We start from the raw sequence: 16,035 nt of genomic DNA, 5'->3' as shown, positions 1-16,035 counted from the left end.
AAAAAAAAAAAAAAGAGAGAGAGAGAGAGAGAGAGAGAGAGAGAGAGAGAGAGAGAGAGAGAGAGAGAGAGAGAAAGAATCAGCCAAGATTCCCTTGATCTCTAGGCTTTACTCTCAATCTCATAGACATCCAAAGTGTTTACTGCTTAATTTGGAAGTCATTTTTTTTCACAACAGAGGTTTTCATTTTGTGTGCACACATTTCATATATCGTGCACACTTGCCACAGCCACGTGTGGTGACCAGAGGACAATTTGGTTCTTTCTCTCCCACAGGAGGTCCAAGGCATCGAACTCAGGTCACACAGCCTTTGCTTGCTGAACCATCTTGTTGGTCTTGAACTTCTCGGTGGGTTTTTGTGTTCGATGCCAGTGTCATATAGTAACCAAATCCACTTCTGAACTCTTGTCTTCTCTGCTGATAATGTTTTTTTTTCCCTTTCACTTATTTCAAGATCAGAGTTGAAATGTATTACATTAATATGGAGAAACTAATGTTTTTGACTCCCTACTAAGTATGAGTTGACTTATGCTCTTCACTGTTTCATAACATGTTATCTTTACAACTTGACCTTTACAGTTTGAGCTACAAGGGTGGCACCCTGGCCTGAACAGGAAGTCTCAGGAAAAGGCAGTGTGGTGTGTCTGTCAGTTTCCCCTTTTCACTGGTTTGTTCCACTGATGCAGACCCCGCTACCATCCTTTTTGACATCACAGAACCTGGCTTCTTCAGCCTTCCCCATGCCATGTACTGAGGACCAGTGATTTCCCAGGAATCTGCAGGCCTGCAGCCGCGGCATCCAGCCTCAGGATCCGAGCAGCCACTGGGTTCTGGAAGCTTCTCCAGCAGAAAGCTAGTCACTGGTGGAGCTACTTACTACCCTGGCTCTACTGAGTAAGCAGTCTAATAAACCCTCACTGTCAGTTCTGCCCCTCTAAAGAATCCCAGCTGACGCAGAGGCCCATCAAGAAAACCTTTCGGTTCCTAAAATTTATTACCTTTCCCTTTCAGAGTACAATAAAGCAGTCATGCCATCAGTGACTGACTCCACTGTTCCCCAACGAGTTTTAGGAGTAACTGAGATAAAAACAACAACAAACCCTGTAATAGCCTCAGGAAGATGGACAGTGTCCAACTGACAATCCTGACGGAGGTCGGGACGGTGGCACTGAAAACGTGTCAACTTCCCAGGGCTGACATGCTTGGCATATGGTATCCACCATCTGAATGACATCCTGAGACCAGTGCTTTATTTTTTCTTAAACAAGCGTCTAGGGCAACCAAGCCCATCCATCTGCACCTGTCATCAGCCACATCCTGTCTAGATGCCCTGGCCAGAAGAATATCCTGTGCTGGTTCAGAGCGATGGGGAAATGCATGGTGGGTGGATGCCACTTCCTCCTTCCAGGACGTCCTCTAAATATTGGTGTAATACGATGAGTGAAATGTTAGTGGCTAACAGCATTAAAGTCTCTGGTTGATTTCTTCTTTAAAGACATGGTCTCACTCGGTAGTCCAGACTTGCCTCCAACTCCCAAGAGCTCGGCCTGCTTCTGCAGTGCTGGGATTAAAGGTGCACCCCAACACATCTGACTCCAGTTCAGATTTCATTAGGTCCACGCCATGTTTTCCTGGAGTCTAAATACTCAGCAAAGAAGTAAATACCTGTGTGTGTGTGGGGGCAGTATGCCTTTTAAGTCAGGCATGGAATAGAGAGAGAACATTAAGAAAAGGATACCTCGCCGGGCGGTGGTGGCGCACGCCTTTAATCCCAGCACTCGGGAGGCAGAGCCAGGCGGATCTCTGTGAGTTCAAGGCCAGCCTGGTCTACAGAGCGAGATCCAGGAAAGGTGCAAAGCTACACAGAGAAACCCTGTCTTGAAAAAAAAAAAAAAAAAACAAAAACAAAAAAAAAAAAACCAAACAAACAAAAAAAGATACCTCCTCCCCTGCCCATCAATGCTTGAGGCAGGTGGGAGAGCTGCCCCTGCCCACCACCAGCTGCAAGGGAGAGCAGGACCTGCACCTCGCCTGGGCAGCATGAGAGTCAATCCTCTTGACAGAGGTGGGAGACGAGCATGGGAGAGCTGCCTCCTACTCCCATCAAGGCCTGAGGCAGGAGAATGCAGGTGGTGAGGACAAGGGAGCTGGCAGGCTGACCAACCCTCCAACTACCCAGGCCCAGAAACAGGTTTATGAGTTGGCCCACTCCAACATCCATCCACCCCGTGATCTGCTGGAGCACGTGAAGGGATGGGTCCTGCAAACCGTAAGCTGCAGGATCTCGACCCAGGGAACAACAGGATATCCAAGAGGAGTCCCAGTGATGGCCCAACATCGATAGTGCAAGCAGAAACCAGAGGCCTCGGACCAGACCAGTAATTCTTTGCAATGAACACTATCAAGTAAAGATATATGGATGAAAGGGTTTACCTAGTGACTCACTGTGTCACGCTACGGTTTCTGTGATGACACTGATCTTTCCTTTTTTCCCCCCTTTTTTTCTCTTAAATTTTATTTCATTTTTGGGGGAGGTTGCAAGGGCAGAGAGTGGATATGAAGGGACAGAGAACTGAATGGGATAGAGGTGCATGACATGAAAAATGAATTTTTTTTTTTTAAAAGAATACTCCTAAGAATCAAAGTGGGCTGTAAGCTGCTGTGGGACGGTCTATATGTCAAATTGCTCTGATTGGTCAATAAATAAAACACTGGTTGGCCAGTGGCCAGGCAGGAAGTAGAGACAAGGAGAGAGGAGAATTCTGGGAAGCAGAAGGCTGAGGCAGAGAGACACTGCAGCCGCTGCTGCCGCTGCCATGGCCAGCAGCAAGTGAAGATGCCGGTAAGCCACCAGCCACGTGGCAAGGTATAGATTTATAGAAATGGATTAATTTAGGCTATAAGAACAGTTAGCAAGAAGCCTGCCACGGCCATATGGTTTGTAAGCAATGTAAGTCTCTGTGTTTACTTGGTTGGGTCTGAGCAGCTGTGGGACTGGCGGGTGACAAAGATTTGTCCTGACTGTGGGCAAGGCAGAAAAACTCAAGCTACAGTAAGCTGATACTTTTTAAGTGCCAAAGTATCATTTAAGAGTCCAAAGCTGAGATCATCTAATTCCTTCATTCACTCCTTTCTGGAGTATTTACAGAGGATCATTGCTATAGTCTTGGGCAAAAGCTTTAGCACGGAGCCCCACCTGTAACCCCCTTTCTCCTCTGTGACAGGTTTTGATGTTCTCAAGGCTGGTGCCCTTCTGTTTCTTCCTCTTGAGCACTAAGATTTTAGGCACATGACACCATACCCAGTTTACCTCATTTCTTAAAATACCCCGCCCCCGCCCAAGCAGCAGGACAGGGTAGAATTAAAATCTTGGAAATAAACACCACCATTCAGGCTCTAAAGTTCTTTTCTACCACGGAGCAAATGTCTGATGGGGTAGTGACTCATGGATGCCTCACCTAATCCTAGGATTGCTCAGAATACCTGCAGAGCAGCTTAAACCCAGGACTGCCTGAGGGGCTTCTGACCTTTAGGGAGGTCTGCTGTCAATGCCCCCCAAAGGATATGCTGGCACCCCACATCTCAAACCTTTGATGGTACCTGCAGATGCAATGGAAGGTTTGGCCAATTATCTTGGGTTATCCAGCTGGACTCTGAATGCCATCACAAATACCTTTAGATGCCCCAGAATGGGCTCTCTTCTAGACCCTCGGTGCGTGTGCAGGCCTACTGACATTCTGATTTGGGAACGTGAGAGAACACGCCCCTGGCTTCAGTCACCACAGCTGTTAGAATATCCCTCCTGTTCAGGACACAAATATATCTTTTCCAGAGAATCAGATAAATAGAGGTATAGTTCATCATAAAAAACGCAATTAATACTCTATCTCTGAAACATTTCTGATGAAGTGCCAAAGCATCGTTTAAAAAGAGTAAGAGAAAAAGTGGGTACATGATGGGGAAGGTATGTGGAAGAATCTTGAACTGTCCCATCTGTGGCGGTGACTTGTATTGGTAGCCGTGACACAGCTCAACTTGGATGTCTGCTAACAGTAGCCCTGGGCACTTGGCCGGTAGAGATTCACACAGGCCCAGTATCAAATAGGACGGCATTTCCAAAACCGTCCTATCATTTCCTTAGATTAACAGTCAATTCCCCACCAGAAAGTATACGAGCGCAGGAATGGTGATGTGTGTGGTGAGAGACGACATTCGTGACTGCCACCTCCTCTGCCATCAATCTACCCTTGTAATCCAACCCTTCCACCCCAAGCCTGCTTCTACCAGGTTTCCACACTTGTTCTTAGGAAAAGAAACTTCACCTACACTTACTTACGAGTGGGGGCAACTGTTCAAATGTGGCTATCTAGAGAAGACACACTCGACATAAAACCACCCTTCCATATTTTTTTTTTTTAATGTAGGCGTAACTACAGCTCCTTGCCAGCTTACTTTATCTTCATTGCTGATCAACCCCTTAGCTCCATACCATCCTCAGACATCCCGTTTCTTTCCCTGAGCCTTGACACCCAGGCCATTCCAGTGGCTCTCAACCTGTGGATGGTGAGCCTCTATCTCCAAAAAAATTATGATTCACAACAGTAGCAAAATTACAGTGATGAAGTAGCAACGAAAATAATTTTATGGCTGGGGTCACCACACCATGAGGAACTGTATTAAAAGGTCGCAGCCTTAGGAAGGTTGAGGCCCAATTGGTTAACTAATTCTCCAGTCACTCTTGGTTTTCTGGGTTTCCCCTCTATCAGAGCAATATTCCCAAGTCACTTCAGGGTGAAGTCTAAGTCGACCATCACTCTTTCCCGGGGATCCTCCCTCCACACAGCTGTTTGTTGCTCGTCCCTGGGGCAACTGTGTTCTCTGTAGCGTGCTCACGTGACTATGAGCCGTAGTGGATTCCACTGGTCCTTCCCACTGATGAGAACTTACTAAACCTGTCAGCAGACACCAGATCTACCTTGGCATTACTTCCCCAAACCTAGAGCACATTACACGTTTGACAGTAATAGTTTCTTCTCCTGAAATTTGTACTCACAGGGGACACACACACTACCACACTATAAATAGAAATCCGAATGGGTAATCGGCAGATGACAAGACCATGAAAGGCTTTTTGTTCTCTGCCTATTTAAAAACTGCTGTAACCTTTTAACTGCAGGAGACACGTTACTCACACAGAAATCTCCAAAGAGCAGTGTGTAGTTTCCACAGATCTCAAATGCCGAAGATGCTGCAGAGCCAAGGGCTGCAGATGAACAGTTACCTCACTCACCAACAACAGTGAGGAAGACGAGGCTAACCCAGGTCCATCACAGGTGGACAGTATCATAACTACAGTTTAAAATACACTTGTCCGATAAACCACAAAGTGAAAGCACACTGACAGTTTGAGAGAGAGAAACCTATACACGGTTACTGTTAAGGTAGCCGGAATATCAATCACATTTCCACTCGCCAGTCTCTGTGCATGCTAGTCAAGCACACCGAGCCACACCCCCGGCCTCGGTGACACACAGTACAGGAGCTAAAAAGAACACCTGTCTGTTGAATCTAAGATAAGATGATTAAAGGAAGAAAGCAAAAATTTCACAATGGAATTTTTAATGTCAATTTATGGTAAACAGTCTACGTTTATCTATTTAATTGGAAAAAACAACAACCCTGAACTAGTGTAAAAACCAAACAGCTGCTTAGGGTCCGAAGAGAGCCAGCTCAGGAGGAGGTACGGCACTCATCACGCAGCTGTGGCGGCCGACTGTGATCTCAGCGCAGGGGAGGGAGGCAGAGGCAGGACCCAGACAAGGCAGCTGGCTAGACTAACAGGACCTGTGAGCTTCGGTTTCAACTGAGAGATCTTGGCACGATACAGAAGGTGGGGAGTGATTTTGGAAGACACCCAACATAGATCTCTGGCCTCCACATACCGGAACACACCAAGTGCATCCACACACATTCGAACATGCACCCCACACCGCACACACACAGACCAAAAAGCAAGACCCACAAGTTTTTAATGTTTTTACAAAAGCACATGAGAAAATGGTTTTCTTCCTAGAACCCAGCTTCCTCAACTATTCTCGGGAACACGAGTAGGGGACTCTGTCCCCTGTCCTTTTCCTATCTTCCTATTATTCCTTCGAACCCCCAGGGAAGTCCACCTACACGTTATTTCCATACCTTGGATGCAGCTTCTACTTTTGTACAAGAGAAATGGTCTTTATATAACCACAGCCTACTCGAGTTCAGCAGCTGGACAAAGCTGACCTACAGGACTGCACGACCATTAATCCCCAGGAATGCTGTCAGCACCCTCATTTAGCAGAGGGAAGGCTGGGGGTGCAGCTCAGATGGTGGAAGGTGAAGCCTTGGGTTACAAGAGAAAGGGTACCTAACCATGGTCACATGGGAGGGAGTGGCAGGGTTAAAAACCCAGAAAACCTACTTCCGCTTCTTGTTTGTTTTTGTTTTTCAAGATGGGGTTTCTCTGTGTAGCCCTGGCTGGTCTGGAACTCACTCTGTAGACCAGGCTGGCTTCAATTCACAGAGATCTGCTTGCCTCTGCCTCCCGAGTGCTGGGATTAAAGGTATGCGCCACCATCACCCAGCACTTAGTTCTGGTTCTTGATTCCATATTCTTATTTACTATATTCAAGTGATCATGTTGTACTCCTAGTACTTATCTGCAACTAAGGTGTTTTCTCCATCGGATCAGCTGTAAACTAGGAATTCTAGGCCAGCACAACTGAAGCACATCAGTTTATTCACTATAAACTGGGAATGAGAGGTCTCATCACATCTAGTGGGCACCCCCAGGGATGCTAGTTTAAATTCTACAATATGGAGGGCAACCCTCACAATACATTACCTAGTACGAAACGTCCACAGTAGCAGGGTTAAGAAATCTTACAGATAGGGACTCTAATAGGGCAGCACTTGAGTTGATCTCAGTTGTTGCTGTATCTGTAATCCCAGCAAACGCTTCAATAGTTCTTGACACTTGGGTTTTATCTGCTGGATGAGTACTTACTGCTCAACAGATCAACAGAACACAGTCAACTGAACTGATTTTAGTGTCCCACTTCTGGAGACGTCCCCAAATGATTATAAAGAAAACAAGCTTTACCAAAACATATCTCTCAGGGATAAAAGAACCCAAGTGTCTACAAGAACATTTTCTTTAGGCCTTCCAGGGCACGGAACTCTGTGATTTAATACGTAACAAGTAGGACTGTCTCAACGAAAGCCTTTAATGTCCCATTTCAAACAGCATGTGGTGAGGATTGGCACACACCTGCAAATTAGAAGGTCTCACTAAGTAATTGCTCCAGCAGCTGGGAAATACTATGAAAAAGTGTAAGAGCTTCTTTACAAATTTCACAAATTCAATGCACACATAAGACAAACATTATTATCTAAAAGAAAAGTAGCATGAGTCCACATAAAAATTTTATAACCTTATTAATATCGTAAGCATAATTGGTGCAAACTTCTGTGTACTAGTTCCCCAAAGATTTGCATTCTGCATAAAAAAATCCATAGTGCAGTCCCCCAAGTATCTGAGTCCTTCCTCCTCTTTCCCACCCCAAAGAGCTACTGAACACCAGCCAAAGGCATTTGTTCCTAAGGAATACTGCTTGATTTACAACATTCTTTCTCAAGGAAAAGTTCAAAGGGCGGTTTTATGTGGATACTCAAACAATTCTAGAGAAGAAACAAGAAACAAACCAAATCCTGACATCTTTCATTCATCATTCTTGGGATTAATTTAGAGTCTGGTTTACCTGTATGCTATAAATTATGAAACCACACTGTAAAATAACACCTATCACATTTAAAAAGGTAAACCCATATTTATTTACTAGCACTGTTAAAACATTACACAAAACACATTCAAGTGGCAAGTAATTATACTGCAAGCCCTTGCACGGCAATCCAAATTTATTGAACTACGGATGCTAAGTTATACAAAATTGCACCACTTTAATTAAGGCTTTTAGTTTACATTTGGCCACCTCAAAGTCGTTGTAACATCAGGTTGGTCAATTTCAATACTGTGGCTCCCTGTTGGATGGACACACAATCTTTACACCCAAACGTTAATGCATACAAAGCAACAAGGCATTGTTAAATAAAACCGCAATAGTTACTGCAATTCGGCCTTGTGACCAATTACACATGATTAAAATTACTTCCCACATTCACATCCACAGTACTCGTCCACCAGTTAACAGCTCAACCAAAACGTTACCCATGTGAAACAATCACTAACAGGCAAAGATACTACACCTGTATATTTGGTATTGCAGACACACATATGCATGAGCAAGCAAGGGAGTCACAGTGAGAATCTACAGCTGCAGAAGCCTGGAAATGATTTACAAAAACTGTTAAATCATTAAAAAATTGTTTGAAAATATACACTTCTTGTTGTAGACCCCCACTGTACACACAACTATAAACATTGTTCCCTATGTAAACAAAAAAGGAAACATATAATAAGGAGATTTGAAAAGCCTGGACATTTCCTTCCCAACAGATATTAAAGGCAACGTCTTTAATCTAAGACATTATACTGAAAGGACTATCATATTTTAAAGACAAGATCACTGTCTCCACAGGTTTTTGAAAAATTAAAAAAACTATATAGCTGTGTTAATCAAAGCGCTTATTTTGTATAATACAATGATAATGACCTTGAATTTAAAAAAAAATTACAGTAAGCTACAAGTATCAAAGAAGCGAAGTTATCTGGAGTAGTCTATATAGGAGCTCTTTGGACTTTCTTTTATTATGCTAAAATAGTGGTGCTTTTAGGATTTACATTATTGTACTCTCCAATACAAAGTCTGGGTGTGTTAAAGTATACAGTACACCGTTTTCATACATGTACAACATTGGTGGATGAAGAATGTCTCTTAGCAGTAATACTGGATGATGTAGCCTCTGGTTGGACCAGCTGCGTACTCTACAACTATTATAGAAGTAAAAATCTCTCGGGATACTGGAAAGTGATTAGAATGTGCAAACTGATAAAGTAGCTTTCATCCGCCTCTTAAGGGTACCACCACAGGAAAGTCCATGGAAGATGTTGGTAGGTTTAACAAGGTTGGAATGCTGGCACTGTTGAATTGGGCAACAGTTCTTCAGACCTGTGGAAGGGGAAGAATAAATACATTACCAGACAACAAGGAGCTTAAGGAGCCAGCGAGACAAAGGCTCTTGTTCTAGTCATTACATTAACGACAGCTAAGGCATTTCTATATCTTTATTCCAAAAAAGGTGGCAGTCTATACCACTGCCTCCTGGAAGCCAGACAAATGAAAATTCTAGGCCCAAAGAAGGAAAAAAGCCCTGTGTAAATTTCTGCATATTACTTTCCAAAGACTAAAAAGAAAGTGGAGGCTAGAGAGAGTTTAATGGTCAAGAACATTGGCTGCTCTCCCAAGGGACCATGGTTCCATTCCCCAGCACCCACATGGCTGCTTACAACTGCCTGTAACTCCAATTCCAGGGTATTCAACACCCACTTCTGGTTTCCTTGGTCGCCAGACATACATATGGTACTCACACATGCATGCACACAAAATACTTATACACAAAAAACAGAAAAAAAAATCTTAAAAAATTGTTTATGATCCTAGAATTACATGTGGGATACAAAATGTACGTCTAATCAGGGTTTCTAGCACCTATTAGAAAATGAAGACCTTGACTTCCCATTTCCAGCAGAGGCCAAAAAGCTGGTTCAGTGAACTCAACAAACTGAATTTATTTCATGACAGTTCTATACTACTTTATAGTTTATAAGTTATAGTTCCTAAATCCACATTTATACAGATTCAATCAACTTGTAGATGTAAAAATAAAAAGCTTGTTCTATACTAAAATTACATGTAATCATGTTTTTTGAAGGAAAATTAAAATTAAAAAATATTGAAGTAGCCGGGCGGCGGTGGCACACGCCTTTAATCCCAGCACTTGGGGGGCAGAGGCAGGTGGATCTGTGAGTTCCAGGAAAGGCACAAAGCTACACAGAGAAACCCTGTCTCAAGAAACAAACAAACAAAAAAATTGGAGTAATCTGGAGGAACAAAATCTGATTTGTCAGGCCAAAACCTGCTTACTTTGAGTGACTTTATAGACGCATGCCTATGCTGAAATACCTTTTCTTCTATTCACTTGAGATAAGCACTCGATATGTAGCACAGGTCGCCCTTGAACTTGGAGACCCTCCCTGCCTCAGCATCCTGAGTGCTGGAGTTACTCAAATAAGACAGACAGACAGACTCTCTCACTCTCTCTCTCTCCCCTCTCTCTCCCTCTCTCTCTCCCTCTCTCTCTCAAGATGGAGCCAGGTGTGGTGGCACAAGCCTTTAATCCCAGGCATGCAGATCTGTGGGGTGTGAGGCCTGCCCCTTCTGCACAGCCAGTTCCAGAAGAGCAGAGCTATGTAGTAGGGAAAGAGAAACCTTGTCTCAAAAGGAAACAAGTTCTCAAGGCAGTGACAGAATGCTAACTAAACAGGAGACACTCACCACTGGCACACAGTCCTAACTTTACACACGCTCATCTCACGCAGTGCCTCTGTAGTCTACAATGGAAGGTACCCTCCTTAGTCTTCCTTTGGTTAGACTCCGAGGTTGTGGGGGTCGTCCTCTCTGCCGAGGACTTCCACTTGCTCTTCCTTGTACCTCTCACCTTAACGCTTCCGATTCTCACATATGTCCCCTAAACTAAACTCTTAGTTAACATACTAGTTTGGGGCCCCGATCACGGGCCTCTACAGAACCCATAACAGTATGGCAGAAACCACGGACTCAGAAGCTGGGCAATCTACTGACATTCTGGCTCTGCTGGTGCCACTGACTGTAGGGCTGGGCAGTGCTCATTAATCCTGGAGTTAAGTACAGACAGAGAATCTGTTTTGTGCCCAGTCTCCTCATCTGTCATGTCTTGCCTCAAAGGCTGGTTTTCAAGTGTCCTCCCCGCTCGTGGGTGAGTAGAGGCATCTCACCAGCCTACGTTGCCATACCACGCAGGTTTTAAAACCGTCTCTCTTCTACTATCACTCAGTTACTTTACTTCTGATGACAGAAGTACCTCGTTAATAATCGAGTTCCCAGTATTATCACACTAAGTCACAGCACCGATTTTTAAGGGCTGACATCATTTGCTGGCTTTGCTGGCAGTCCCTGGAAGGAAGTTAACGTAAGATGGATGTCACATACCTGGCTCAGAGCTACAATGCACCCAGGACATTAAAGCAGCTGACACGATGACTTTTTGCGGGCTTTCCCAGGCACTGGAGTTTTCCTGTTAATTTGCCGCACTAGGTCATAAAAGATCTGTAAAGACATTATTATTATTTATTTATTTTTAAGAGGAAAAACAAGCTCAAAACCCAAAAATGAAAAAGTGAAGCAAGAACAAAAAGCTCCTTGCAATTCCTACAGCTATAAGGAAAACCCTAGACAGCCAATATTCATTTGCAGAATGGGTAAAGTCAGTATTCTTACAAATACCAAGTTTTTTTTTCTGAGAAATTTAAAAATGTTTTCCTTAAAGTAAGTACTTAGTTGAAGGAGCTGCAGAAATCTATCCAATTCAGGTAGATCTCTCCTATCCTACCAAAAAAGAAAAGAAAAAGAAAAAAAGCCCCTTTACTGTCTCAGATCTTTCTGTACGCCTCTGCTCTACATGGCTCTTCCCCCTTCAAGAACCACGCCCGTCGTTCTGAGTTTCAGAATGACAAATACTTTTCCCTCAAATCCTCAATGAAATTAATGTTTTCCCACACTGGCCTTCTGCCCAACTTTCCCTTTAACAGTAGTTTCCTTGTATAAGCATTACAAAGACATTGAAATATTGTTACTTCTTTACATGCATATACTCAACAAGACTGTTTTGCCTGTAAGAGAACCTATTAACTTGGAGTTCTATTGCAGTACTTTCCCATTAATTGAACATTCTTTAGATTTTATGCGTGTGTCTCCTCATGAGTTTATGCAGAGGCCCACAGAGGTCAGAAGAGAGCACTGGATTCCTAGGAACAAGAGTTCCAGATGGTTATGAGTTGCCATGTAGGTGCTGGGAATCGAACCCAGGTTTCTCTGTAATAGTAAGCTCTCTCAAATGCTCTCAAGTGTTATATTCAAGATAAAAAGCTTCCTACACACACGTGCACATACCTCATTAACGTTTATCTTTGACTTTGCAGAGGATTCTAAGAATGCACAGTTGTTCCACTGTCTTGCTAGGTTCTGGCCCTGCTCCTTCCCTACAACTCTTTCATCTTCCAAGTCACATTTATTCCCGACCAGAATCATGGGAACCTACAAAGACATTTGTGAGGGTGAAAACAACAGAAACAAACAACAACCACCAAGCTATATACTGCTTACAAAGGAGGGAAGAACTACACCACAATGGACTCAATCACAGTGATCAGAACCACCCTTTAAGAAGGAAGTACAAAGGGTGTTACCATGAAACGCCAGCATATTTCAACACTGGAAACTGTTTAAGGGTGTGAATCTACTTCACGGTTTTTTGGTGTCCGACACATATTTAATGAATTGCACAACACAAAAAGGAGAAATTAAGGAGGCCCCCAGAGCAGAGACTTCAGCTTCTCACAGTCTCAGCGGAGCCGCTCACTTTCCTCCGTATGCGATGAAGAAATTAATCAACTCAGTAAAGTCAACGTATTTATTAATGGTATCGCAGGTTTGGACAGATCTAATGTTTGGGATTTTAAAAGAGCAGTATAGGGAAAGAAACGCTTATTTTGTCAAACCACTAATGACCATTTAAAAACCAGTTTCTAAAGTACACTTCGGAGGGAAAAAAATTCAAAGAAGAATCTAGGCTTTTAAAAGAAATTTAAAATTTTTTTTTATAAAAACTTTAATCCAATTGGTAGAAAAACAGACCCCCACAAATTCTCAGTTACAGCAGTGTGAAAATGAGGGCATCTACCACAGAAGTCAAGCCTGCTTACATCGTCCGTGTCTTTAACCCGGAGGATCTGCTCTCTCAGATCTTGTAAATCGTTAAACGTCGACTGTGCTGTGATGGAGTAAACCAGCGCAAAGCCCTGTCCGTTCTTCATGTACAAATCTCTCATTGCTGTAAATTGTTCCTATAGTAGAAAGATTGAAAGACAAGGATGTGTTTTGATACCAAGTCACAGAATTCTAAAACCTAACTTAACAGCTTAATGAAGAATATGGTAGTATTAGATAACATTTCTTAAAATTATAGATTTATAGCAAGATACTCTCTGAAAATTGCATTATAAGACAGTTCTCTAAAAGTGACACCACATATTTATAGACAACACTTGTTCAACTGGAACAAAGACATTGTGTCTCTAGAGCTGCTCTAAAGCAACTTTTTTTTTTTTCCAAATGGTTTTTCAAGACAGGGTTTTTCTCTCTGTAGCCTTGGCTGTACTGGAACTTAACTTGTAGACCAGGCTGCTAAATGCATTTCATTACAGCAAGAGTTGATACAGTTACTTAAAGTACCTTCAAGAAGGACAACTACCAATCACAACATTTCACACAGCCATCAAAGAATAAACGTGTAACCAAGCATCGTCAACATTATCTGAAATATGTACCATAGTCTTTTAAAGGGACTAGTACAGCCACAGACCATGACATTTTCCACTCTGGCGTTTTAAAAATTTCTTCAATAACTGACCCAGAGCATCTAGAAAGTGCAACATTTAAACCGATCCACACGGCATAGCCTTTATCGTTTTAATTTACGTACCGTTCCTGCAGTATCCAAGATCTCAAGCATACACTGCTGTGCATCTACTTCAACTTGCTGAGGAAAAAAAAGGAAGACATTTCTTTACTTTTGGCGGCTGCAAACTACGTTAAAATACCCGGAACAGTCAAGACTATCTGCTCGATCGATCGATTGATCGATCCAAGTTCCGGCACCTTTGCAGGGTGACCCTGAGCAACAGCTCACAGCAGCCCGGCCACTGTGGCGGCTGAACGAGGGCGCCCATAGGTTACGGCGGCAGCGGCACCAGCACATGGCCCCCACTTGGTAGGAGGACAGCACCAGGACCGGCTCTGCGGTTTCAAAGCCACATCTCACTGCCATTCGCTCTCTGCCTGATGCTATGACTGCCACCTGCTGCCCCGATGCACTCCACCAAATACATCCCTCTACAAGTTGCCTTGTTCAGTGTTTATCACAGCAGTTGAAAAGCGCCGAATGCAGTCATCAAGCTTCAACACCCCCCAAATTCTAGTCAGGCGCAAACTGCCATGTACTGAGAAGTCACTGAGATTCAGCCACAGGGTGACATGCTCCACACTTAATTTTGGGAACAGAAATGCCTTCAAAATAGTTTAAGCAAAAAGCAACGGTTCCAACAATGTCAGCATGACTTTGCCTATGAGCTTTCCTATAATACTTTGGGCATGCCTTTATTTCTCCCCTAGACACCTTTTCTCATCACAATGGAACACAATTTCTGGTGACAAGGAGGCAGGGTCATAATAATGAAATAAAGCATATATCCTTTCTAATATTATTCCTTCGAATATTCCTAGCAATGAAATTTATTTAGAATTAGATCTGGAAGGAAACAGAGTACTTCTCCACGCTGGGGTGTGGAAGGCATTTCCGGTTTTGAGGTAGGCAAATGGAAAAGACAGAAACACAGTAACTTCACCATCAGAGGGCCAGGCGCTACAGGAAAGTAGAGACAACTCTAGGTATCTCTTTGGGTGGTTTTTTGATCTCGCTCTGTAGCCCAGGCTGACCTTGAACTCACAGAGATCTGCCTGCCTCTGCCTCCTGAGTGCTGGGATTAAAGGTGTGCGCCACCACCGCCCAGGCCCTAGATACCTGTACACTGTTTTATCAACATGGCCGTGGTCGCACACAGCGATTCCCTCGGCTGCGGCAGTCTCAGGGAGGATTAGAGTAGGGAGGACAGGAGACCCACTGTGGGCTGTCTCTAGAGAAGAGAGCCGGAGGCCCGTCTTTCCAGTGAGGGAGGCCTGGGAATACGGGACCGCAACCCGAAGTGACGGGCAAATTACGACTCTGGGGTCAGAATTAACTGAAGAGTTCCACAAACATGTGCGTATAAATGCTCACGAGCCTCTGAGAGCAGTAGACAAGTAACGCCAAGATCTACACATGAACTTTCCAACTAACAAACATCTCTTCATCATACTTTATATAAAACATCCGATAACTGCAAACTAAAAATTAAGTATTTACATTTGTATTAAAATCAAGACTTTTAAAAAGTAACATACCTTTCTGTAAGAATCTTCTATCGTAGGATCATATTTTTCAACAAAAATTCCTTGAACAAACTGTACAGTCTGGAAAAAATTAACATAGCATTACATTTCTAAAGAAAAAACACCAAATCTATATCTGTAAATTTTATTTATTTATTTATTTATTTATTTATTTATTTATTTATTTATTTATTTATTTATTTAATTTTGAGACAGGTTATGTATCTCTGGCTAGTCTGGAATCCAATCTGTATACCAGGCTGGCCTTGAACTTGCAGTGATCCGCTGGCCTCTCCCATCCAAAGACGAGATTACAGGCTTGTACCACTATGCCCAGCCTAAACCTGTAGTTTTACACTATGAACTATTTGTATTTGTTACCTCAGGGTTCTATAACCTCAGATTTAAACAACTATGGATCAAAAATATTTGGGGATAAGGACAAATCGGATTGTGTGTGTACTAAGCATAAACATTTTGTCACTGTTAACTATATAACAACTCTTCACTATAGTACACAGTATAGGAGCTGCTCAAATAGCACTTATGTAATATGTAATGGTAGCATCGTACTCCCTCCCCCCGCACCCCGACAGGGTTTCTCTGTGTAGCCTGGCTGTCCTGGATCTCGCTCTATAGACAGGCTGTCCTCAGAGACCCGCCTACCTCTGCCTCCCGAGTGCTGGGATTAAAGCCATGCACCACCACAGGGGGCTTTGGCATTGTAATTTTA

General features: G+C 43.3%; 1 protein-coding gene across 1 annotated transcript in view; it reads right to left on the bottom strand.

The window, feature by feature from the left end:
* Positions 1 to 7,843: 7,843 nt before the first annotated feature.
* Positions 7,844 to 16,035, bottom strand: part of Rap1b (RAP1B, member of RAS oncogene family) — a 34,658-nt gene continuing 26,466 nt past the window's right edge. Inside the window, exons 3-8 of the mRNA XM_076554193.1 lie at positions 15,315 to 15,383; positions 13,798 to 13,854; positions 13,019 to 13,159; positions 12,207 to 12,350; positions 11,247 to 11,363; positions 7,844 to 9,167 (exon numbers count right to left, since the gene is read on the bottom strand). Of these exons, the coding sequence (XP_076410308.1) occupies positions 11,277 to 11,363; positions 12,207 to 12,350; positions 13,019 to 13,159; positions 13,798 to 13,854; positions 15,315 to 15,383 (498 nt within the window). The 3' untranslated portion in view covers positions 7,844 to 9,167; positions 11,247 to 11,276. The remainder of the gene's footprint in view (positions 9,168 to 11,246; positions 11,364 to 12,206; positions 12,351 to 13,018; positions 13,160 to 13,797; positions 13,855 to 15,314; positions 15,384 to 16,035) is intronic.

This window comes from Peromyscus maniculatus, chromosome 18, assembly GCF_049852395.1.
Source record: "Peromyscus maniculatus bairdii isolate BWxNUB_F1_BW_parent chromosome 18, HU_Pman_BW_mat_3.1, whole genome shotgun sequence".
NCBI classification, from domain to species: domain Eukaryota; kingdom Metazoa; phylum Chordata; class Mammalia; order Rodentia; family Cricetidae; genus Peromyscus; species Peromyscus maniculatus.
This window is presented reverse-complemented; position numbering and strand designations above follow the sequence as displayed.